At 35.8% G+C, this 27,519-nt stretch overlaps 1 protein-coding gene across 1 annotated transcript; it reads left to right on the top strand.

Annotated features, from left to right (window-relative positions):
* Nucleotides 1-3,800: 3,800 nt before the first annotated feature.
* On the top strand, nt 3,801-9,038 carry LOC105788123 (uncharacterized). Its single transcript, XM_012614858.2, has 4 exons — nt 3,801-4,044; nt 4,231-4,407; nt 5,282-6,616; nt 8,655-9,038. Exons 1-4 carry the CDS (start codon nt 4,030-4,032, stop codon nt 8,685-8,687), a joined length of 1,560 nt encoding a protein of 519 aa, XP_012470312.1. The 5' UTR covers nt 3,801-4,029; the 3' UTR covers nt 8,688-9,038.
* The last annotated feature ends 18,481 nt before the right edge of the window (nt 9,039-27,519 follow it).

Genomic DNA, 27,519 nt, shown 5'->3' with positions numbered 1-27,519 from the left:
CGCACCAAGGTGTTATTGGCGGGAAATATCGTGTACACTTGAGAAATAGGACTTGCGACTGTGGGATGTTTGATGCACTTCATTATCCATGCGCTTATGTAATTGCAGCTTGTCAGAATCTCCGTCTGGATCCAATGAGCTATGTCGACGAAGTGTACAAATTAGAAAACATGTACAACATCTGGAGACACGTTTTCCCACCGGTCCCAAATGAATGTAAGTGGCTGTCCGTATTGCTTGCTTCTTTTAAGTTGTTACCAGATAGAGAATTGCGTCGCAAACCGAAAGGTCGACCTTACTTGACTAGAATACGTAATAATATGGATATTCGAGAAACAGCCAGTCACGGCAAGTTGTGCAGATGGTGTAGGAATCCAGGCCATACAAGCCGATCATGCCCAAATCGCAATAGTTGAACGTCATTGTAAACAATTTTGTATTATTAAGAATATTTGTCTATTTTTTGAAATGAAATAATATGCCAAGTGTTCAACATATTGAATTATTTAAAATAATTTTTATTATTAAGAATATCAATTATTTTGTATTTTATTACATCAAATAATATCAAAATATTCAAAATAAACTATTTTGTATTTTATTACATCAAATAATATCAAAATATTCAAATTAAACTATTTTGTATTTTATTACATTAATATAAAATATTTTGTACAAATATTTTAAAATAAAAATCAATCTTCGTGCTCGTCGGATTCAGTGCCACATGGCGGTCGTCGACGGTTACGCGCTGGATTTCTTCTTTGTCCAGCTTCCAACGGGGGTTGTGGTTGCTCCGGCGGGGATTCTGGTTCATCCGGTAGGGGATCTGGTTGTCAATGTTGGGACGATGAGCCACCTTGATAGAATAGTGAATGTGGAGGTGTTTGCATCACCAACGGCGAAGGTGTTTGAAACCTATACGGTGATGGCGTTTGGTAAAAAGAAGAGCTCCCCGACGGCCCCTCTTGCGATCCCTCCTGCGACGATGGCCTATACATCGGCGGTCCAATCGGCGTAGTCGAAAATGGAGATGAATTGGGCTATTGACTCCAACCTGCCATGGGACTAGAAAAAGGAAACATATAAGGGTTAGGATACATAAAAGGGCTAGGATACGCACTTGGCATCATCTGAAAAGGCTGTGTCGTGGGTATCGTTGGTTGAACTACTGGGTCAGGTGACTGTATCGGTGCTGTTGCTGGGCCTAATGAAGTTATGGGCGCTGATGATAGGCCGGGTGAATTTCTAGGCCCCGTTGATGGGCCTGCGTCGTCGTCCCTTCTTCTTGGATTTAAAGGGCCACATCGTTCCCTTTGGACACGCAATTACTGCTGCCTCTTCTCTAGCGAGAGTAAATACGGCTTTCCATTGATCCTAAACCATGTCATGTATTCCGGCACGCACGCTAATTCTGGAACGATGATCGGTTCCCAAGTAAGTATATAGTCATACCGATCTTCCCACATTTGGATGTAGTGTGACTAGAATCTAGGCCAATCATTATGCAATTGCCGTAGGTCAATTTTGTGATGATCATCCAACACCTTAGGTGCCATGAGAATTGGTTGTCGGAATCCAAATTATCGTAATACTCTGTCCGACTGGTGCATCTCTACAGTCGCAAAGTTGACCAATGGGACTTTCACATGCCAACCATTTCGATTTTGAAAGTACTCATCCGGAATTACTGCCCGAATTGCCGAATCCTCGTATGGTGTCCATTCAAACTATATGACCATGATGGAAATATTAGTTATGTACTAAATACTAAATACCAATCGACTATCTTATTATGGAAATATCTATTTTATTTAATACTTGTGCTTCCGACCGTTAGTCCAATAAAAGCCGTATATCTTCAAAAGAGGTAGGTAATCGAGCATAACTTGCCGGATGGTTCCACCTAATTAAATAAACTTTTTAGCATACTATTATTTTTAAAAATCTACGTAATAATTGTAAAATCTAATATAAAATTTACCTCGTTATGAGTGGGAATGTATATGGGTGGTCCACTCGAGGACGTAAAAATAGAAAGTGAAACTGTACCCATGACTGTAGTAGTGACAGGCAACCTCCAATTTTCGCTTTACTCGATCGCGTCGCCCCGCACATCTCCCGATATAATGTTGCCAACACGGCAGACCCCCAACTCAATTCACCAACTGCTCTAAAATCAACGAGTTTCAGCAGCCATCTTAGATGTACGAGGTTCCGTGACAAGTCTGGAATCAGATAACCTCCAATTATCTGAAGAATGTATGCCCGAGCATATCGGGTTCTTTCTACTTCGGTTGAATCATCATCCGGACCCGAGAATGTGTCTCGTAACCAGCCCATCTCGATCCGACCTCCGTTAATTTTCTCCGGAATAGAGCCCAAAAGCTCGTAGCACATTGCTCCCCAATCGCCAGATTGAACATACCCGGTGACTGGTACCCGTCCACCAATAATCCCAATTGCAGATTGAGACCTCCGTTAATTTTCTCCGGAATAGAGCCCAAAAGCTCGTAGCACATTGCTCCCCAATCGCCAGATTGAACATACCCGGTGACTGGTACCCGTCCACCAATAATCCCAATTGCAGATTGACATCTTCCAAAATGATAGTGCACTCTCCACATGGAAGATGGAATGTGTGCGTCTCGGGTCTCCACCTCTCAACCAACGCACTGATAAGTTTCGGGTCCAACTTGCATCCTCGGCCTACCGTCGCCACGTGCCAAAAACCCGCTTTCCGCAGGTAATTCTCTACTAATGGTGAAGGAGGACCATGCATATTCCAGATATAGCATTCCAATATCCGATCTACAGACTTTTATAACAAATAATAAATTAAAAATTATTTAAAAATGAATAAATAAAAAATCTTAAATAATATTTAAAAAATAAATTTAACACTTATCATTTTCATTTGTTCGACAGATATGTGCTTGTTATCAAGACGAATCAATTCTCCGGCCATTGCTAAATTCGTACAAATTTTTACGATTTAAAAAAAATTTTAAAAAATTAAATTTTTTTAAAAATAATTAAAAGTAGGGATTTAAGAGAAATTTAAGAGGAAATTGAGAGCAAATTGAGATTAAATATGGATTTGAGAGAAATTTGAAAGGAAATTGAGAGCAATTTGAGAGGAAATTGAAAGGAAATTGAGAAAGGATTAATTTGTGAAAAAATTGAAGGGGTAGGGCGTTTTTATAGTTGTTTTTTACAGTTAGGGGGGGGCCAACGGTCAAAAAAATAACCGTTGGCACTGTTCACGCGCGGGGAAAATGCGTCCCTTGGGACGCTACCGACGTCAACAACAAAATGCGTCCAAGTCGGTAGCTTTACATCCGTGGACAAAGCGCACCCTTGAGGATGCGTTTTCCTGTCACTTACCCTGACATCGCGCTGACGTGGACGTATTTTCGAGAAAAATAACTCATTCTGATAAATAATTATTTAATAGGACCATTTCGGTAAATTTTGAAAAAAAGAAACTTTTACTTGTATTTTGCCGATAGTATGCTGAGGTTGACAAGCTTAAGCTTAAATTAACAGCTCGCAAGTCCCAAGTCTCAACTCAAAACTCCAATGGGACCTTTGCCGTTGCCAACTGCTTTTACTTTCACCCCACATACAGAGCGTCACTTATCTACCCACTACCTCACGCTAGGCCCTCCATCAGCTACCGCCCAAACGTAAAACCACTTCACGCATCGACAGCCACGTGTCCATCAAGCTCCTTAGTGGACCCCACTTCTTTGGCGCGGAAGGAAGAAATAGAATAGAACCGGAAACATGTTATAACTTAAAAATGAAAAAGAAAAAACCGCCGCTTAAGTCAGCTGAAGTCGCTTCGTTGGTAAATAAAAGGGAGAGTGGAGGGTAAGCTTGGTATTTGGAAATAAGGGGTCTTTCAGTTCGTAACAGACAGCTGCTGCTAGGGAAGGAAAACAAAACCTCCGTTTGTATATTGTTGTTGTTGTTCGCAACTTGGTCTGAAAGGAACTGAATCAATTCGATGCATTAGTGGCTACAATGGCGGATTCCCAGGTAAAGTTTCTCTATACTTTTACACTTAATTTAATCTACTTTTTGTTCTTTGGGTATGAATTTTGAAGCTGATTCTTCTTCTTTTTTGTTAGAAGGACTTGGGTTTTGATTTTTAATTGGTTCAACAGGATTATTTTCGATGTGGGTTTTCTTTGATGTTTTCTGTTTTTTTTTTTCTTTTAACAGAAATTGACGGCTTTGAAAAAGGCTTATGCCGAAATCATTCTGAACACGGCTAAAGAGGCGGCGGCGAGGATAATGGTGTCGGAGAGAAAGGCTCTAAGATATCAGCAAGAGCTGTTCGCTGCTAAAGATGAGGCGTTGCGTATGTTGCTTAGGTTGAAACAAATGTTGGATGCTAAGGTAACTATTGGTTTTTTAAGATTGTTTTTGTTTTTGTTGTTTGACGATGTTTCAGCTTGGGTGTTGTAATTTTTTTGCTCACTGCCTTTTGCATCGTAATGTGGGTTTCCTCTCATTGTGTGTTTGTTTGGTGATAAATGTTTTTGATGTTTGATCTCATTTTTCTGATATAGTTTTATTGAACTCTAATAAGCCTTTTTTTGAAATAAAAGCTGTCTACTAAGGTTTCATTCTTGATCACTAGAACTAAGAGTCCAACATTCCCTCAACAGATTGCTTTCAATAATATAGGCATTTCAAACATTTATCACAGTTGTAGCGTGCTTGAAGGAGTGCAAGTTTGTCAATTGGAATTACATTTTTTGGTATGCATTTGTATTTTGTTTATAGTTGTATTTGCTTTGCCTGCAATGGGTTAGTTTGATGGTTAAACCCATTTAGTTTTCTCTTAAACCCCAGAGGCTTTTATGAATTGTGGTGAGAGAAAATGTATTCGATCATGCAAATTCATTGGTTTATGTGAAAAGAATTGTCCAACAACTTTCATGGTGAACTTGCTAAAGTTGAATGTATATGGCCTAATTGATCGAGTAGGTTCAAGCGGCAAATCATGATTTTGTATTTCTTATCTTGGGTTAGAAATTGTTTTGTTACATATGTTGTGCTCCATCACTCCAACTCAGCTATGACTGTGGTACCCACCTGACATGGATAAGCTCAAATGTTTGTGCATTTTTTCCTTATGTTTGAAATTGTTATACTCTCATACGGTTACCCGTTCAACTTATGTAATATTTATATACATTAAAGAGTAGTCGGTGCAGTGACAACAATGCTGAATAACTGACGTATTTGCTGTCTGTTATGATTGTAGGTTAATGATGCAGAGATGATGTCCTTGAATCAACAGAAAAGAATTGAAGAGCTCGAAGCACAACTGGGAGAGGCTGAGGATATAGTTAGAGATCTTAGAGCAGAGTTGAGAGAAGCACAGGATGAGTTGGAGAAGCTGTCACAAGACTCGGTGCATTATTCGGATGAAAAAAGGTTGAAAGATGATGTTGCTGCTTCAGTAGAAAGATCTCAGGAAAATACAATCAATGAATTTTGGTCTGTCAGATCTTTACCTGATGCACAAACTAATTTAGTGACTGTTTCTGATATCAAGAGTTCAGTTCTGAGCAGAACTAATGCGGGTAATAAGTGTTCTTGTAAGGATAATTGCTATGTTTGTAACCCTGATTTTGCCTCCATAGTGATGAGACGAAAAGAGCCTGACCTGTATAGAAATGGGTGCACTCATAGGATTCGTGCGCTTGAAAGGTGCCTTTTGAATGAAAATTTATCTCTTTCTAGGCAAGTAGATGATGCAAAGAATGAAAATACTGGAGAAGGTGAAGAAGGTAAGGGTATGCCCTCGAAACTTTCTACAAGAGCTGACATCTGCAGACTGGAAGGAAAAACAGATGAGTTGAAAGTGATGAACAACATTACCCAAGTTCTTCCTCTTAGTTTTTTTCATATGAAAAGGAAAAGAGCTGCTAGATATAAGAAAAATAAAGCTTCCTCATCCATGAATGTACTTGATCAGGTTGTAGCAATGTGCCAAGAACCTGATCTATTGTGCTTGGAAAGTTTTTCGCATGATCCTGAAAGTAACGGTCAATTTGGGGAGGACTCTAGGATCATCAAACATGATACTCAGAAGGGTCCCCATTCTCCTAACACTAGTTCACCTTTAGATGCTGCTAAAGTAATTGCTGAATCAGGATATGAAGATCAGAAGGATGATGTGGAGTTTGGGAAAGCTTGCGACTTCAATGATAACAAAAATAATGATAAATCGCTGGTAGACAAAAAACAGTTGATAAGGCAGGAAAGTGGATCTGCCGAAATATCAGGGGATCCATGTTGCAAAACAGATCTTGAGACCGTTGATGTGTCTGCAGTGAACTTGGATGTTAAATCATCTGAAATAACTGAGAGGTCTTCTCCTCAACTGTCAAATAATAAGTTTCTCATGTACACATTCAAAAGAAAGAGGAAGAAGGATTCTTTGAGCAGCCCTGACAGAGATTGCTCACATGATGATGACATTTTGCACAAGAAGATAAAGGAGAAGCAAAATGGTTCTCTAGATTCAGAAAAGTCCACGTTGACATCCGAAGAATCTAGAGATAGTCAACGACTAGTTCAAGTTGCTCGTCAGGTTGGTTATCAATTATCATATGCGTTTTATACTTTTATATTTGTGCATAAACTGGTGTAGGCATTAGCTAGTTCATGTTTCTATGTGCTTGTGGTATCTTAATATGAAAGAAATACCCTGTGAATAATTTCTTGTTCTTAATATCTTAGTGTTATCCTCGTTTTTCTTCAACTCTAAATAACTTTATTGTCTTTGATACCTTTCTTGTGATCTTAAAATTCCTCTTAATCTCATAGATTTTATGGCTATACAAATCATGCTAGTCACCAAAGTTTTGTCCTCCAGATAGGTTGTTGATTTCCTTGTTCTGTAATCTCAATTTAAATATTTTTTGGGTTTCTTCTGGCAGAAAGTCTGACAGCATAGATTTAGAGACACCCTTGTTTGTGTTTTTTGAAGATGCTTGCAGCTTGTTCTTTGAATGAAAATGAGTGCATAGCTTATCCTGATTTTCATTTATGTATCACTAAGTGCATCCTTCTCTTCTCTGTTCATTGAATCGCTTATATTTGGTTTACTACTTATTGTCATGTCAGAGTGAACCATATGTAGGTTTGACCGGCCATTTCGATTGTGTTATATTTTTCATCTTATACCTCATGGATACAACTAGGTACAAGAGAAAATAAACAATCATATTTTTCCCTCTCAAATTAAGCCTCTTGCAAGTTACAACAGGCGTTGTGTATAAAGCTAATAATGGAATCAGTGCTAATGCTAAAGCATGACTGTCTAGCTTTGTTATGGTGGTGGTTTCCTATTCTTTTTTCAAAATGCACTCTTTGAACAAGATTTGTTGAAACCTGGGTGACCAAAAGAGTCACTAGTTTGTGTTGGATTATATTATTCGTGATTCTTTGTGGTTCTATTATGGCATGTGCCTGCTGTTTAATGCAAGGCGACAAAGGGACCTTAGATCCTTTTGTGTGAGACACATTTGATCTAGTGCACATCTAGTTGCCTAGGTTCCCTTTTTTCTAAGGTGGTAGCTGAAAAAAAAAAATAACTTGCATTGAACTTTTCTTTAAATTCCTTTAATTTTCAATTTTTCTATTTAATTATACATTTACTACTGCAAAAGGGATAATCAAACTTTCTTATTCACAATGTTAGTATTCAACAACATACATGGTATTACTAAAAAAAATCATGCGTATTAACCAACAAAAGAAAAAAAAAAACTTTGCATGTCTTTTTAGAAGAAAAATTAGATCAGTCTTGCCTTGACAACAGCGGTTTATGATTTGGTTTGCACCATGCTTTCCACATATATATATTTTTATTTTCATGTATTTGATTGATTGAACTTAACAGTATCAACAATTTGCTTTTGTTTAGAGATAGACAACATATTTGCCTCTGTTGTTGCAAACAAAGATGACGTCTTCCTGCATCTTCCCTAATGTTAAACAGTAAACGCTTGTTTGCATTTAGACAAATATTGTTTGTATTAAACATGACTTTCTCATACACATTGAAACTACTACCATCAGGAAGCTTACAAGCACCTATTTTAGGTAGAGGCCTCAACTTGAGATTTCAAGTTCTTCATTCTTCTCCTAGAGTAATCTTGGTTTCTGTTTCAGCCTTCTTTGGAGAGTTTCGAGAATAAATTCTGTATGTTTCTTGAAAATTCTACATGATCACTATATTCATACTAAATATTCCATCTAGAAGATTTCATCGTCTTTCTTTGTCGTTCTCTTAGGCTTTGCCTGGTAAGAAGGATGGAAAAGAGTGAGGATGGAAAATTTGTTAATCAAATGGTTTAAGATTCATAATCACTTACTTTATAGCTTAACCATTAGATTGAGAGTTTTTCCATCCTCCCTCTTTTCCATTCTCCGTACCAAGCAGAACCTTAAACTGGTGTCGAAGTGTAGCTGTCACTTTTAGTCCTGATATTGACAACCTATGTATTTGGGTCTCGCACGCATGTATTATCCTTATCAAGCAGCATGTCACCGGTGTTTAATCATTTGATATCTGTTCAAGATAGCTACACATATTGATTTATCTGCTGGTTCTATTTTTGCAGCTCATATCATTATCGGAGAAGAAGTTGAGGTAGTATCTGCTCCTGCTTGGTGCATCCATACGGGGATGCTGAACCGATGCAGTAAATCGTTCCGGTCCCCTCTAGGTGATAGGTGTTGAGCCAGTTTTTATACTGGCTGGCTGAACCAGGAAGAGCTATAGGTGTGGGATTAATCAAATAGTTACATCCATTATGGACGTTGTTTAGTGCTGTTTTGGTCTCATTATCATTAATATAGTATATGTAGAATATTTATCAAAATTCAGTTGTTTTGATTTAGCTTTACTAAAAATGATTAAAATTGCAAGTTTTGCTCATTTTATTCCATGTAGGTTCGGATAATGTATATCTAAAGATTGACATCTGTTTTGATTTCATTGCAAATAGTTGATTAAAATATTTGAATATTTAAAAGAACAATTCAGATATTCACGAATATCCAAATTTATATTCTTAATTATCACTTCAGAAAACTTAATGATAATTAAATATTAAATATTCTAGTCAGGTCTTCATGGTAGTTGTTAAGTCCAAACATTTTTACAGTGTTCTATGGTTGCCATTTGTTGTTTGGAAGTAGTTGAGTTTGGTTCCCTTATCTTTTGGAAGGCACAACTACGGTTTAGTTGTTGACCAATTATCATCAAATCCGCAGGTTTTGCCCATATATATATAAAGCTATTATCTTACCATCATTTCTGTTCATGATTTAATATAGGATAATTAAAACCAGATGATAATGTTAAATGATAAAATTGAAAATTTTTATAATTTAATGATTAAAATAAAAATATGTTTACAGTTAAATGATTAATTATATAGTTTATCTTAAATTAAATTTGGTATGTTTTTTCATAGGAAGTAAAATTTCCTTTTAAAATTTTGCTACCAAATAAAAATATAAAATACTCAAACATATTCGTTACTATTTTTGTTTTTATTAGGAACAAAAATATTAATTCTTTATGGGATAATTAATACTGAAAACAAATCTTTGCTAACCTGAGGAGTAAAAACAAGCATTAACCCATGATTTTTGTCTTTAGAGGAATATTTGTCTTTGATTTCAACCTCCTATATTAAATACAATTGTTTCTTGAAAATCACTTCTAATTTCACATTCGTGCTAACCCTTGTGAGCAGACCACCAAATCTCTCTTTCAAAGGAGTTGGTGAATTTTCAATAATTGAAATTTCTGAACACGTCATGAAGTCCAATTATATGAAATATTTAGAGGTAAAAGTGTTATAGAGGACTTTCTATTAGGAGTTAAATTGTATTTTCTTTTTTTATTAAAAAATAGGTAAATTAGTTCCAATATATTAAATTAAAGAGCAAATACAATTTAACTCTTAATAGAAGGTAAGGTTCAAGGATAAATATGTTGATCCGGACGAGTCGAGGGATATGGATTTGTCTAATGAGCCGACCTTGTCTTGGAAGGATAAGCTAGTGGGTAAAGGACAATCAGATTTGAAGAAGATGGTTGAATTCTTATATTCGAAAGGTGGTGATGATTTTGAATTCTGTGAAGGGGATATTAGGAAATCGGCTATCAATGGCATTTCTTCGATTGAGTTTTTGGAAAGGGTTCATCAGTTTCTCATACGTGATATGTCTACTATGGTAGTGCTAAAACTGTTGAGACGTAATACAGGGTATGCGACTTTTTTTAATAGGATTCATAGTATTTGGAGACCTTTTGCACTGATCCAATTGATGGACATTGGAAACAGTTATTTTTTGGTAAAATTCTTAGACAAAGAGGATTTTGACAAAGTGATATCTCAAGTGCCTTGGGTCGTCTTCAGACAATATCTGACGGTGCAACCTTGGAAAATTGATTTTAATCCAGCTCATCCATACCTTAGTGTTGTCAAGACTTGGATTAGATTACAAGGTCTTTCGGGGCATTTGTACAAGAGAAAGGTCCTCTAGAAGATTAGGGAAATGATAGGGAAACTTACTAAACTAGATTTCAACACGGATACTAAAGTAAAGGGGTGTTTTGCTCGTATGGCCATCTATATTAATCTGGACAAACTGTAGGTGTTACAGGTGTTGATTAACGGCAAATCTCAATAAATTGAATACGAATCATTACCGGTTGTCTGCTTCTCTTATGGATGTTATGGTTATTTGAAGGAGGCTTTTACTCGAGTCGGGAGCATGGCACAATCGGAGAAGCAAAACTCATCAACTAAAACGCCCACAAAGGAGGTCGACATGGAAAATGGGAAGGACACTTACGGGTTGTGGATGGTTGTTGAGAAGAGATCACAGTGATTTTCAAGCAAACAGATATCTGAAGAGGAAAATCTAAGAAGAATTTTTAGAGGTTCTAGATTCTCTACGTTAATTTTCTTAGATAAAAATGAAGAAATTAGTGCTAATGGTGGTGAGAAATCTAAGGATTTCAAATCTAAGTGAAAGGAACTTATTGTAAATTCTGACTTAGGGGTTTTGATTAATGATAGCAAGGTTGTCGGTGGGATTTCTAGGGAGTTGGGTAGCAAGGTTGCTCAAGTGGGCTATGTGAAGATGGTTGGCTTATCAGGCCCGATGGTGAGTGGCAGTTTAGTGGATGGTAGTAGGGATCCTGGGTGGACAAGAGCCTTTTCTTCTAAGGGCCCAAGTAAGGTTATTGTTTTTGAAAGTAGGCCAAACTAAATTGTGAAACCAACAAAAATTCTTAATGGGGCCAATGGTGACTTTGTGATTTCGTGCTCTGACTCCCAAGCCTTTAATTTGGAGGCTCGAGCGGTGTTGAAACAAAATGAACCAGATTTTATTAATGAGTTTTCCCTTTATGCATATACAGTTGATTCTCTAGCTGCAGGAAATTCATGTTTGATTGTTGAAATTAATTCCAATACTACTTGTCATTTTAAATCGACCTTTGAGGGCTTGATGGAGGTTGGAACTTCATTGAGTGAGGGTGTTTTGGATCCCGTAAAACATTCAATTATGACTTTCAGGAAATAAAATTTGTAACCAAAAATCACTTTTGAAATTGATGGTGGAAGCTCGAAAGGGAATGTCAGGTGGGAAAAGAAGAAGAGTTGGTGAGAAAATCGAAGTCGATAAGAGTGATAAGAAACTCAACAAGCCTCTTTGTGGGTATGGGAGTTGAATTTAAATGTTTGGAAATTCAAGAGTTCATCTGTCTGACTCAATGAACTCCATGGTCGACCTTATTGCTTCTCAGTTAAAAAATGAGGCCAGTAAAGGGGATCTTAATGGTGCGGATACAAGGCCGGCGGATAAGTCACTTTCTGAATAATGGAGGTCAGTTTCCCTTTTTATCTTTTTATAAATTTATCAAGTTTTTCTTAGAATTTTCAGGATATGCCAATGTTAAATTCCCTCAAATTTTTCGTGAGTATAATATGGAGTATAAACCAATTATTGTTGGTTTACTTGAACCAAGAGTCAGTGGTGCTAAGGTAGATAGAATTATCGCTAAGTTAGGGTTTCAGCGGTCCCATCATGTGAAAGCAATTGGATATTCTAGAGGCATTTGGATTGGTTGGAAGGAATCGATTCGGGTTGTAGTAATTCGAAACCACACTTAGTTTATTTTGATACGAGTCTCTAATAGATTTCCCTTGTAGGATATTTTTGTTGCTTTTGTCTATGGAAGTCTTGATAGACATAGAAAAAAGTTGTTTTGGGAAGATTTAAAATCGACTTTCCCTCCGAATTCGTCACCATGGGTAGTTATGACGGACTTTAACGCTATTCTTTCTTCTTGTGAAAAGAAAGGTGAATGATCCAGAAGGAAGGGTTGTTCTCTATTTGGTGAATTTGTGGAGGTGGTCGAGCTTCATGATTTGGGATTCAGGGATCCTTTCACATGGCATAAAGTTGATGTTTGGATGAGAGCATTCCTTAATAGTTTGGCTACTCATCTTTCAAGAACCAAATCAGATCATAGACCTCTTCTTTTATATGTTTCTCTAGAGCTTGATTTACCTAAAGGAAGGCCTTTTCTGTTTTTTGGCAGGGTGGACTAAACACCCAAGTTTCTCATCATTTTTTTTAAAGTAAGTGGAACTTTAATAGGAATATGTCAGATTTTTAATCCCATTTTACCTCTAGTGTAAAGGAATGGAATAATTCTATGTATGGGCATATTGAGACTGACAAAAGGCGTTTAATAAAAAAGTTGTTGGATGTTCAAAAGGTAATGGAATGTTTGATCTTGAGTCATTTTCTTCAAAGAGAATTGAGGTTAAGGGAAGAACTAGAAATCGTCCTTCATCACAAGGAGTTACTTTGGAAATCGAAAGCAAGACTTAAGTTTTTTCACAAATGTACGCTTCAAAGAAGAAAATGTAATAAAATTACTGCTTTGCGGAATGCTGACGGAGAGTGGATTTATGATCCAAATGCTCTACGGACAAAAGTAATGGTTTTCTTTTAGAAATTATATGGTGATATTCTAGAACTTATGAGGGGCTTACCCCTAAGTTCTTTTCCTAATCTTGATGATTCTGATATTGAATTTTTGGGTAGACCGATATCTAATGATGAAATAAAAAGACATTATTTGACATGGCTTATTTGAAGGCCCTAAGTAGTGATGAGTTTCATGCTTTATTTTTTCAAAACCAATGGGTGGTTGTTGGGGGAGATATTTGTAAATGGGCCAAGAATGTTTTTTATGGAGGGAGTATTGATTCTAAGTTAAGCAATACACTGATAGTTCTTATTCTGAAGGTTGCTAATCCTAAGAATTTTGCTCAATTTCACCCAATTAGTTTGTGTTCGCTATTATACAAGCTAATTATGAAGATTATAGCCAACTAGTTTAAACTTATTCTTCCTAAATTAATTGCTCAAGAACTAACGGGTTTCATAGCAAGTAGAAGCATTGTGGATAATACCATTATAACACAGGAGGTTATACACTCTATGAAAGGAAAGAGAAATAACAAGCAATGAATGGTAGTTAAGATTGATTTGGAGAAGACATATGATAGGTTGCAATAGGATTTTATCGATGCCTAGCTTTAGGTTGCAGGTATTTCAAATTTCCTCATAAATTTAATTATGTCTGCGATCTCTAATTCTACTATGTAGGTTTTATGGAACGGAGTACCTACATAGAAATTCAAGCTTGTTCGAGGGATTCAACAAGGGTGTCCACTGTCTCCGAACCTCTTTGTGTTATGTATGGAATGACTAAGACATAGTATACACTTTATTGTCTCTTTAGGCATGTGATGTCCTATCCAGTTATCCCGAACCGGTTTAGCCCTATCTCACTTATTCTTTGCAGATTTTTTGGTTATCTTTTGCAAAGAAGACATCCAACAAGCCAAATTACTTATGGGCATATTAGAGAATTTTTGCATTTTCTATGGTCACAAGATTAATGCTAGAAAGACAAATATCTTCTTTTCAAGTGTAGTTGAGGAAAATCTGGCAAGGGTAATCAGTGGTATGATTAGTTTCAGAAAAGTAGAGGATTTGGGCTCTTATTTGGGGTTTCCCTATTCCATGAAAGCGTCACTAACATCACTCTAAGGTTTGTAGTGGAAAAGGTTCAAAACAAATGGCAAAGTTGGAAGGCTAGAAACTCTTGCTTGTAGGCAGAGCTACTTTGGCGCAAATGGTCCTATTATCTATTCCTATGTATTTTATATAGTCCATGATTATTCCCAAAAGAATCAGTGATGAGATTGAACATATGGTCAAGCAATTCATTTAGGGGTTTACTAATGGTAAGAAGAATATGTCTCTCGTTAGCTAAGATTTAGTGTGTCAACCACAATGTTGTGGGAGTTTTGGACTTAGGCCGTTAAGAGATCAAAATACCTCTTTCTAATTAAAACTTAGGTTCAACTTAGTTATAAAAGATAATGCTTTATGGATCTGTGTCATTCACTCCAAATATAACATGAAAGAAAAACTCCCTGAAAATATAGCAAGGAGTAGATGCTCTTTTCTTTGGAAACGAATCTCTAAGGTCTGGTATCTGCTTTGAGATAATTTAGTTCAGTCAGTGGGAGATGGAAACAATACTTTTTGTTGGGAGGATCCCTGGATTCCAAAAACAGGCCCTTTAATAAACCATATCCCTTTACAGTCTAATATTACTTCAGTTGTTTACTTAGTGACATGGTAACGGATGAAGGTACGTGGAATTTAGGCCTTTTTCAGTTTGGCTATCAGATAATGTCATTAATAATATTATAAGCATTCCCCCTCCCTATCCTTCTACAAGGTCGAATAGGATTAGTTGGATCGGTAATCCAACAGGGTCCTTTTTCATGAAAAGTGCATATTGGATGATTTAGGAAGGAACTTGGTCCACTAGAAATACGGAGTGGAAATTGGTGTGGAAGTTTTAGAGGCCCCAAAGGGTAAGGTTGTTTTTGTGGCTAGTGCTTAAGCAACGTTTAATTACTAATGTCGAGTGTGTGAGAAGAGGTGTTGGTCACGACAGCTCCTGCTTATATTGTGGTGAATCCACAAAAGATATCTTAGATATGCTTAGAGATTGTTCAACTGCGAAGGAAGTTTGGGCGCAAGTCATTCCGATAAATCACCATGGTACATGTTTTTGACTAACCTTTATGAATGGCTTGTTTCTAATTTGTAGAATCTTTTGGGATTAAATATAAGGGGGTTAGTTAGCCTTGACTTTTCGGTTGGATTACTTGGCATATTTGGAAAAATAGGAATCTCTCCATTTTCCAAGGTACAACTTAGAGTTCTTTTGAGGTTGCTAAAGCGCCATACAGTTGAGCAAAATAATACATATCGGTTCATAAGGATATTCGAAGTAATTATCAGGAAAATAGTCCTTGTCAACCCTTGTCAGGAAATTGGCTTCATTTAAAATTCTGATAGAGTAGTTAAACATGACTCGAGATTAGGGGTGTTGAGGGAATGGTGCGAAATGGGGTTAGGGAGTGGATCTTCAGGTATAACAGACATGTGGGGGTTTTTGATGCGAAATTATAGGGTATCTTGGATGGCTTGGTCCTCCTTCAATGATGAAGCTATAGCAAGATAGTGATTCATTCTGATAACTTGAATGTGATCAAAGGAATCCAAGATAGTTCATTCATAGATTCAAACTCTGTTTTGCTTAGATGGATTCATCAGATTTTGTCACGTGTTGAGTGTTAGAGTCTGAGACATGTCCCCAGAGAAAAGAATCGATTTATTGATTACCTAGCTAAAATGTCGATAAACAAGAGGGAAGATTTGTAGGTTTATGGCAGTATGCCAAGGGAGGTTTTAAAACTCATACGTTTTGGTACAGTTGATGGTATTTGTGACCAATTCATTTAACTGCAATCTTTATTTCTTTTCACCAAAAAAAAAGAGAGCAAATTAATCATTTCTGTTAAAATACATCTGTTTGTACTATTAAAAACGGATGCACTTGACAGAATAGCCAGACAATGACACGTGGAGTGCCATGTGCATGATAGCATGACGTACAATGACCAATTTTTAACAGTAAAAATGGATGGAATTTTAATAGAAGGACTAATTTGCTCTTTGATCTAAAGTACATGGTTTAATTTACTTGATTTTTGAGTAAATGGGGCAAAATGCAATCTGACTCCTACTATAAGATCCTCCATAGTACTTTTACCAACATTTAGTTGGTAAAGCTTTCGATTATGCAATTATATTTAAAATTATAGATGATCCAAACAAGTAAACTAGACACTTGAATGTTTATAAAAAAAATTAAAATTTTTTTTTTCGGATCCAATGTCGATCGCCTAAAGAGTTCCATTTTAAGTCATCAACCTCAAACATCAACAAATGATTAAAATTAAGAAAAAAAAGGGATGAAAATTGAATAAGAAGATAAAAAAATAAATGATTGATTGCAATGTGTTAGCATATTGAAATTTCATAAGTATTGATATGATGTAGCTATGAATTCACCACATGCATGTTCATAGATGGGATGAGATAGTATTTTTTGTATTATTTTATTTAATTTTGGATTGAATTAGGCTTAGATGAGATTTAATTGAGAAAAAAATGGTGGTCGAACTCAATCAAATATAAATCGAGTAAATAATTTGATGCTTTGAATAGTTTGTTGTTTTAGTTCAAAATTTGTGACACATTTTCTTGGTTAAATTATACTATTAATGTTTGTAAGTTGTGGATTTAATCATTATTTTTAATTTGATCATTTTTAGTTCGTATGATTTTTAATTTGAAATTGTTAATCCTAATTAAATGTAGATTTATTATGTTTTGAATTTTAAAATTTTAATCCTTATTAAATGTAGTTGTTAAATTCATTAAGTTAAGTTTTGTTGTTTCTAAAATATGACATGTCAAACATATCCTTTTGTGTATACCATGCTAGTTTGTTGTTTTCACATATTGTTAAAAAAACCAGTTAATGAATTTAACTATAGTCATTTGTTTTAAGACCTAAATTTTGAAATTCAAAAGTATAGAAACTAAGAATGATCCAATTAGATAATATAGATTAAATTTACAATTTTAAGAATAATCTGAGACTAATATATAGCAAAATTTAAACAAATAGCTTGAATATTTGTGAATATCCAACTTGACCAATTTAAAAAGTATAAAAGTTAAATTTAATCAAATCTAAATACAAGGATTAAATCCATAACTTACGCAACTTATAGGGACTAAAAACAAATTTTAAGTAATCTTCTTTTGTCAAAATTGGCGTCCTTAATCCTTGGAATCACAAAACAAACTACCCCACATTTTTCAAGGTAAACTTGGTGTTAAATGTAGGCATTGTTAGAGTATGCCCAAAGATCAATCATGAGATGGTTGTAATAACATACTTGATTTATCATGTTTATTAATATAAGGTGTTACCATTATTATTTCAGTTTCTTTTTTGTGTGTATAAATAAACTGTTTTATAATAATGTCCTGAGAATAATATGATTATTCTTAAAAGGTTCTTAGTCAAGTATTATTGTTGGCCAGGACAACAATAATGCATTAAGACTAACATGTAGTTGATTGATGATAAAGAGTTGTCATTGATATGGAATGTCAAAATCGATGCATGAATATGTGTGTTAGAGAATATCATATTGGACTGACCCGTTATGAGTATGTTTCTTGGATTATTATGTAATTGTCACAACATTACTCGTAGTGATTAATATGTATATGATCCTCAGACTTGAGATCATCATAATCCCAACATCGTGAGTTGTATAATTTGATACAGTCAAATGTACACCGTAATTGGTTGTTCTATAATGGCTGATGTTGGATATACCATGATCTGTGTAGAGGGATATGGTTGATCGATATAGGATAAATCTCTCCTACATAATGGGAGTAATATCTTAGGCCACTTGATTGAGTGAGACTAGAAATGCATGGTCATGCTCAAATAAGCTGATATGAGATGTCATACTTATTTGTATACCATAGTCTACTTAAGATATCAAGGAACATGGAATGGACTATGCAAGTGTGACTATTCCATGACTTGTGTCCAATCCAGAGATAAAGAACTTAAGGATTATTGCATGAAAGGTTAATCATAAAAAGGTTATGTCGAATCATGATTTCTTGTGACTTAGGTAGCAATGATGCATTGCTAGGTGCCACTCATTGTTTGTAACATTGGAATCGTTCTAGTATTACTGCTAACGTTACAAGAACCTACAGGGTCACATCCTATAGTTGAAATTAACGGAATAAAACATAGTTGGTATTGTGTTTGGTTGTCGCTTGAATTAAATTAATTATATAATTAATTTAATTGGGTAATCAAGTATCGAATACATTATATGTACAAGGTTGTTGTATGCATAATGAGAACATGAATTTGGTTTGTATATAAATTCAAATAAATATAGTTTATCGAAATCATTATTATAATTAATGTAAGTATAATTTTGAGTTTAAAACATTGTTATATTTATTTAATTTCTAGAAACCCTAAAAAATAGATATAAAATCCCGTTTTTTCTTTGCTTGGTGGGTCTAGCAGCCGTCAAAGCAAAGTCTTTTCCAAACAGTTTTGTGGATTCCTTCTGTTCATGTCAACTGGGTGGATTACGTAGAGGCCGGAGTCAAAATAGATTACGGCTTGATTCAATAGTAGATTAGATTACTCGTTGCCGAGGCGTCGCTGTCTACTCAGAATAAAGATTCAGTAATTTCGAAACCTATATTTCACTCTGATTCGTTCCTCACACATGGATCCATGGTTAGGATCGCTGGATGTTTTATTTTTTCACTGTGCCGTAAGGTGCTGGCGTTCCAACAGGCATGCCTAAGCCTATTTGTGTAGATCAAGAGGATCTTGATCGAGGCAAGTCATAATGGGGACAAATAAGAGTGGTGGCCTCTTACAATCAAGATGTATAAGAGAGAAATATAGTGCAAGTTAGGCAACGATGGAGATATAAGACGAGGCAAATATTTAGATAGGTGGAACTACTCGACAGGGAGAGTATTTGGGAATCAATCAAGGCATCGAGATCATTCCGATATGAGTCAAACTAGTGTCATCTCAAGGACGGGACGAGGGCGTGGTGAGAATGGGTGGGGGAGAATGTCAGGGGAAGCAGATCAAAGCCTATGGTCATTGTATACAGAGCATCCCATAGAGGTCAACTTATTAAATGGGGCTCATTTGACCTACATTAATTGGCTCGATTCGTGGAACCCATGGAAAAGCTCATCTACTAGAAGTCTTGGTGGCCTAGAGAAGCACTCTAGTAAAACTATAGTTACCAGGATAATTAATCTAAATCCTAAAGGATAAAGATGTATAGAGTTTAAATCCCTTAAGACTCAAATCTTGTAGAGAGGCACAAATCTCGACCGTCAATATAACTCAATCTATACCTTTAGTTTTGGGGGAGCTCAACTATAAATGGAGGCTTTCCCCTTCATTTGTGTTCACTTAGTGGTAATCCTTCATAATAAGTAATCCTTCATAGTAATTGAATACTATTAAAAGCATTTACTCAAACACTTTGTGTGAGCTATTTTTCTGTGGCTTTTTGTTTTTTCATAGCTTCTTTTTTCTTTAGTGTTTGCTTCCACTTTGCTTCGGGGCCTTAGAGAATTTCTACAAGAATTCTCATTTTTCAAGAGTAGGCTGAATTAGGCAGGATTTGAACCCAAGAAATCCCCTAAGGCTGCGCGATTTGCTAAACTAAAGATCTAACCCTTTGACAAAAGAATGCCCTTACTGAGAAAAAGGAAGCAACTTATCAAAAATCATGCATGCTAAGATCGCCCAAGGTTACAACCCCGAAAAAGCTTATCAAGTAGTTCGCCTTGTATTGCAGTGTGCAAGTGAATCTGAAAATCGACCACCAATATCTAAGATATTATCAACACTCGAAAAGCTTTGTTCTCCATCATCTTCCTTTACGAGCCATACTGAATAGACATGAAACATGAATTGAATGTTGTTATAGAGAAAAAAATTAAAAAAAAATCATCTTTTTTCTCTATCAAATGAAGCCTCTTGCAAGTAACAACTGACGTTGTGTATAAAGCTAATAATGCAATCAATGCTAATGCTAAAGCATGACCGTCTAGCTTTGTTAAGGTGGTGGTTTCCTATTCTTTTTTTTTCCAAAATACACTCTTTGAAAAAGATTTGTTGAAACCTGGGTGACCAAAAGAGTCACTAGTTTGTGTTGGAATATTATTCATGATTATTTATTATTGTATTATGGCATGTGCTTAGGCATTGTTGTTTAATACAAGGCGACAAAAGGGCCTTAGATCCTTTCGTGTGTGAGACACATTTGATCTAGTCCACATCTAGTTGCCTAGTTTCCCTTTTTTCTAAGACAGTAGCTTAAATAATAAATGTCCTTGAAGTTTTCTTTAATTTTTGAGCCGGTTTTTATATGAAATAATACGCATTCGAGGGTGGATGGCTGGCTGAACTAGGAAGAGCTATAGGTGTGGGATTAAATAGTTACATCCATTATTGACATTATTGTTCAGTGTTGTTTTGGTTTCATTATCATTAATATAGTATATGTAGAATATTGATCAAGATTTAGCTGTTTTAAATTAACTTTAGTAAAAAAGATTAAAACTGCGAGTCTTGTGCACTTGATTTCAAATAAGTTCGGATAATGTATATCCAAAGAAGATGTATATCTTCTTTGATTTCATTACAAATAGGTAAATAAAATATTTGAATATGAAAAAAAATTACATATTCATAAACATCCAAATTTGTACGGTTAATTTTCACTTTAGAAAACTTAATGATGATTAAATATTAAATATGTCAGTCAAGTCTTCATGGTAGTTGATTAGTACATTTTTACAGTGTTCTAATAATGTAGGAATCTTAATTGGTTTCCATTTTTTTTGGAAGGCACAATCATAGCTTTGTTGTTAACTAATTATCATCATTTTTCTTTGGAAGGCCCGCTTCCTCCGACCGCCTCAGACCCTATCTTCTTAAGGTATGTTTTATAATAAATTAAACTTGGTGGCCATAAAAGTTGAAAGGATATGTTACAATTCACCTTAACAAAACGTTGAATTATGTATGCTATTTTTGACATGCACGGTGTTTGAAAGGCATAGTAATAGCCCGATGACCCATTTGATAAAAGGTTTTAATTTTATAAATACAACTTGCGTGTCGTGCCTTACTACTATTCTCTTGTATTTCTCTTCTCATCTTACTCCTTCGTATATAAAATGAGTTTTTGCATATTGTAATTTGCAAAAGTTGCTGTGGGCTAAGACGAGAAGGAAGATGGGCCAACTAGTGTGGACCGATAGCTTGTGAAACGGCTTACAGCTTTAGGTTTCCTTTTGGTTCTCCCATTGGCTTGGGTTGCACCACCTTAGTTTATGGGCTATAACTATTGCATTTATTTATTGTTTTATTTATTCATGTATGAGATGCTATGGATGTCTAAAGCATGCCAAATTTTAAATATGTTAAAATTTGATAATAATGAACCACATTAATTGATGAGATCAATTAAATAGCTAAATGGACTAAAGTAAACCATAATTGGTGAGATGGAACAACCTTAACAAAATCCCTCTATTAAAATATTAAGTCAATATTGCCTTCCAATTTTTCCCTCATTAAGGCCTCGATCAATACTGTGTAGGTTCTGCTAAAGCGAAATACTAGTATTTATCTTGGTTAAACGCGAAGAATAAACAAGTGATATTCGCTGGTTAAAATTGGTTAATGACTTAACTAGGTTATTCCAATAGGATTAGAAACCTAGAGCCAAGTAATTTGGATAAATCATAAGATGATTAGAACAAGAGTTGTTCACCAAACTTTAGGAGTTACATATGATGTAATTAACAAGTATTGCTTACCTAGATAACCATAATCTTGAGAGTAAAGCCAAAGTTGACTTAAGAGGATGTGAAATATGGATCCTTAACCCACTTGAAATACTTTTCGAGAAAGTCTTTCCGAAACTAATATATGAGGGTTATTAATTTTGTAATAAAATAGTGGGAACATCATTTAATAAAGTCTTTTTAATGATTGATATAAACTTGGTAAATTTACATACGCATATTTTATTGTTGTAGATAAATTATAGCTGCAAACACTAATACACTCTCATTGCGATCAGTCCTTGAGAAGGACAAATTGAATGGTTTGAATTTTCTTGACTGGTTCCGTAACTTGAGGATTGTCCTCAAACAAGAGCGGAAATTATATGTCATTGAACAACCGTTTCCTAATGAACCACCCGCTAATGCCTCGAGGGCTGATAGAGATGCTTACAAAAAGCATCTCGATGACATGGTAGACGTTGGATGTCTTATGCTTGCCACTATGAATCCTGAGCTTCAGAAGCAACATAAGGACATGGTTGCTTATGAAATGATTGAGCACCTAAAAGAACTTTATCAGAGGTAAGCACGGCAAGAGAGGTTCGATATCTCTAAGGCCCTATTCTAGTGTAAGCTGGCTAAAGGAAGCCCAGTAGGACCTCATGTCCTTAAGATGATTGGCTATATTGAAAGCCTGTCTAAGCTTGGGTTTCCATTGAGCCAAGAGTTGGTCACTGATGTTATTCTGCAATTGTTTCCAGATAGCTACAGCTAGTTTGTCCTCAATTTCAATATGAATGAAATTGACAAGACTCTGCACAGTTGCTCAGTATGTTATGAACTGCTGAAGGCAACATGAAAAAGGTTGGACCCAAGCCTATACTGATGGTCCGTAATAACAAGGGCAAGGGAAATGCCAAATTTCAGACAAAGCCCAAGGGCAAAGGTAGGCCCAAGCCTAAAAAAGTAAAGGCTGCATTGAAACCTAAAGGTGGGATGGCTAAGGAAGGAAACTGCTTTCATTGTGGTATGACTGGACATTGGAAGCGTAATTGCCCTATCTATCTTGAGGAAGTTAAGAAGGCCAAAATAAGCTTCAGTTATTTATGTTATTGATATTAATTTATCAACTACTACTTCATGGGTATTAGATACTGGTTGTGGTTCTCACAGTTGTACTTCTGTACAGTGACTACAAAGGAGTAGGACTTTGGCTAGAGGAGATGTGGACCTGCGAGTTAGAAATGGAGCAAAAGTTGCTGCTACATTAGCTGTGGGAACATATAATTTATCTTTGCCTAGTGGACTTGGTTTCTATTTAGAGGATTGTTATTATGTGCCTAGTTTGACTAAAAATATTATTTCAATTTCTTGTTTAGACAAAATTGGTTTTGAGATAATTATTAAGAATAATTGTTGTTCATTTTATCTCAATAAGGTTTTCTATGGTTCGACACAATTGATTAATGGCCTCTATATTTTAGATCAAATGAATCCCATTTACAACATAAATACTAAATGATCGAAAATAAATGACTCAAATCAAACTTATCTATGGCATTGTCGTTTAGGCCACATTAGTGAGGAACGCATATCTAAGCTCCATAAAGATGGTCTCTTGGATTCATTTGTTTTTGAACAATTTGAGGTATGTGAATCTTGCTTATTGGGAAAAATGACTAAATCTCCTTTTACTGGTAAAAGTGAACGAGTTAGTAATTTATTAGGCCTAATACATTCTGATGTATGTGGGTCAATAAATACACAGGCTAGAGGTGGATTTCACTACTTCATTACTTTCACTGATGATTTCAGTAGATATGGGTATGTCTATCTCATGCGCCATAAGCCTGAGTCCCTTGAAAAGTTCAAGAAATTCAAAAATGAAGTACAAAATCAACTAGGCAAAACTATCAAGACACTTCGATCTGATCAAGGTGTAGAGTATTTTAGCTTAGAGTTTGATGGTCTTTTGAAGGAATGTGGGATTGTCTTACAACTTACTCCTCCTGGTGCTCCTCAATGGAATGGAGTTTTCGAGAGAAGAAATCGAACTTTGTTAGACATGGTTCGATCCATGATGAGTCATGCTAATCTGCTGACTTCCTTTTGGGGACATGCACTTGAGACAGCAGCTTTCACACTAAATCGTGTTCCATCTAAATCGTTTCAAAAGATGTCATATGAGATGTGGATTGGGAAAAGTCCCAGTATGTCTTTTATGAAAATTTGGGGTTGCGAAGCTTATTTTAAATGTTAGACATCTACTAAGATTGAACCAAAATCTGAAAAGTGTGTTTTTGTGGGGTATCCAAAAGAAACCAAAGGATATTATTTCTTTAATCCCACTAAGAACAAAATATTTGTTGCTCGGATTGGTATCTTCCTAGAGAGAGAATTTGTTTCTAGAAAAAGAAGTGGGAAAAAGACTGAACTTAAAGAAATTCAAGAATAAAAAAATACCACTAAACTAGAGATAGAACAACAGCAAATTCCACAAGAACAACTGCTGTAGAAACACGACCACCGTGTAATGACCCAAAATTCACAAGTATCAGAAAAGCACTTTATCGGGCCTCCGTCTTAGTAAACTGAGTCAAAAAAATTATTTGAAATAATTATGAGTTTAGTTGAGTTCTTAATTAGGTATTAATTGGGTGAATTTAGTTTAATTAAGAGAAATTAGGAAAAAGGATTAAATTGAATTAGGGGGTGTTACAATTGTTGGTATCAGAGCTAAGGTTTAATCGATTCTCGAACTAAATCGAGCTCGTAAATGAGTTTAGAAGTACATGCCACATTTAAGTCGAAACAGAGTCGAGTTTTTGGATGCTAATATATTTATTTGATTTTTTTTATAGATTAAAGATGTCTGATGAAGAAATGTATACCAGAGATAGAGAATTAGATGAAACAGAGTCGATAGCACCTAGTGTAAATCCTAGAAGAAATCAACCTTTAAATGAAGAAAGAGATAAAGATAACTCACATTTGTTAAGAATTATTACCGATGCTCTACAAAGAGTAGCGGGGACTGTTCCTGCTACAACTTCTGTATCAACTCAATGACGGCCCCCGATAAAAGAGTTAAGAAAATATGGTGCTACAGAATTTATGGGTCTGACAAGAGTTGATCCATCTACAGCAGAGAATTGGATGGAATCAACTAAACGAGTTCTGCAACAATTAGAATGTACCCCCCGAGAATGCTTAATCTGTGCCATTTCATTACTTCAGGGTGAGGCTTATCTGTGGTGGGAATCTGTAATCTGACATGTGCCAACTGAACAGGTAACATGGGAATTATTTTAGAAGGAATTTCATAAGAAGTATGTTAGAGAGCTATATATTGAAGATAAAAAGCAGGAATTCCTAATGTTGAAGCAAGGTAACTTATCAGTAGTGGATTATGAAAGAGAATTTTCTCGATTGAGCCGATATGCTACTAAGTTCATTCCAATAGAAGCTGATAGCTGTAAGAGATTTCTAAGAGGATTGAAAGATAAAATCAGAGTACGGCTGGTGTCACAGCGAATTACAGAATTTGTGGATTTGATTGAGAGAGCGAAAATGGTAGAACAAGTTTTTGGGCTAAACAAAAAGCCTAAAATGATTAAATCGACTAGGAAATGAGCTGGTATTACTATTTCAAATCCTCTTCCAAAAAAATCCCGAGAATTTAAAGGCAGTTGGAGTTCAAGTTTCAGATCGGATCGAGGTGATAAAAATTGAGGTAAACAGACTACTGTTTCTACCGGTAGTGTAAAGGGACTTTCACAAAATATTAATATCCTTGACTGTGAACACTGTGGAAAAAAGCACTTTGGTGAATGTTGGAAGTTAACTCGACAATGTTTTCGATACGGGTCTACAGATCATTTCATCCGAGATTGTCTAAAAAGTGAAGGTGCTATACCTACAGTATCTTAGAGATTAGTTCCTACTACTAGAGGCAGAGGGTCAGGTAGAGGTAGTTTAGTATCTAGAGGTGGAGGTGTTCGTAGGAGTAGTGACGTAGTTACACAACAATCATAGGCAAGAGCACCAGCCAAGGCCTATGTAGTTCGAACTCGGAAAGAAGGTGATGCCCACGATGTTGTAACATGTATATTCTTAATGCACTCTGAGCTTATTTATGTTTTAATTGATCCAGGGTCGTCGCATTCATATATTAATTCAAAACTGGTTGAGTCGGGAAGGTTAAAATCTAGAATGTCTAGCCCTTTGGGACGAACTGTGTCTAGCCCTTTGGGACGAACTGTGTCTGTAGATAGAGTATGTCGGAGATGCCCGTTGATGATACATGATAAAATGTTTTCCGTTGACTTATTGATTATGCCTTTCGGTGATTTTGATATAATATTGGGTATGGCTTGGTTATCCAAATACGGGGTAATTTTGGATTGCTATAAAAAGAGGTTCAGTATTCAGACAGAGGATGGAGACAGAATTGAGGTGAATGGCATCCGTACCAGTGGCACGACATGTACCATTTCAGCAATCAAGGCTAATAAATTGCTTTAGCAGGGTTATACAGCATATCTAGCTTATGTTATTAATTCTGATTCAGTTGGAAGTCAGTGTAGTCAGATCAGAACTGTATGTGAGTTTCCAGATGTATTCCCTGAAGAACTATCAGGCGTACCACCTGATAGAGAGGTTGAATTTGCTATAGAAGTGTATCTAGGTACAACACCAATCTCTATGCCTCCGTACCGAATGTTGTCCACTGAATTAAAAGAGTTGAAGGTGCAGTTACAGGACTTACTAGATCGTGGATTTATTAGACCGAGCATTTCACCTTGGGGAGCTCCAGTGTTATTTGTTAAAAAGAAAGATGGATCAATGCGGCTTTGTATTGATTATCGGTAGTTGAACAAAGTGACAATCAAGAACCGGTATCCGTTACCTCGTATAGATGATTTATTTGATCAGCTAAAAGGAGCTTCAGTATTTTTGAAGATTGACTTGAGATCTGGGTATTATCAGCTGAAAGTAAAAGAAAGTGATGTGCCGAAGACAGCTTTTCGTACGAGGTATGGTTATTATGAATTTTTGGTGATGCCGTTCGAGTTGACTAATGCTCCAGCTGCTTTCATGGATTTGATGAACCATATTTTCTAGCCGTATTTAGATCAATTCGTGGTGGTTTTCTATTAATCTATAATTCAACTTTTACCCCTAATTCAATTTAATCCTTTTTTCTAATTTCTCTTAATTAAACTAAATTCACCCAATTAATACCTAATTAAGCACTCAACTAATCTCATAATTATTTCAAATAATCTTTTTTATGACTCAGTTTACTAAGACGGAGGCCTGATAATGTACTTTTTCGATGCTTGTGAATTTTGGGTCATTACACACTACGTAGATTTTAAGAGAACACCAAGCGCCTGAGAGATATGGATTTCTCATTACAATGCATGGTGACGTTCTTCTTATAGATCAAGATGAGCCTAAGACTTATCAAGAAGCGGTGACGAGCCCAGACTCTGAGAAATGGCTTGAGGTCATGAGATCTGAGATGGATTCCATGTATGAAAACCAAGTATGGACTTT

This window comes from Gossypium raimondii, chromosome 2 (assembly GCF_025698545.1).
Source record: "Gossypium raimondii isolate GPD5lz chromosome 2, ASM2569854v1, whole genome shotgun sequence".
NCBI lineage: Eukaryota > Viridiplantae > Streptophyta > Magnoliopsida > Malvales > Malvaceae > Gossypium > Gossypium raimondii.
This window is presented reverse-complemented; position numbering and strand designations above follow the sequence as displayed.

Bases quoted from the DNA above. Each gene is read 5' to 3' on its own strand.
- LOC105788123 (XM_012614858.2), top strand. The intron at 4,408-5,281 runs GTAACTATTGGT...TTATGATTGTAG, and splicing joins AACAAATGTTGGATGCTAAG to GTTAATGATGCAGAGATGAT. The intron at 6,617-8,654 runs GTTGGTTATCAA...CTATTTTTGCAG, and splicing joins TAGTTCAAGTTGCTCGTCAG to CTCATATCATTATCGGAGAA.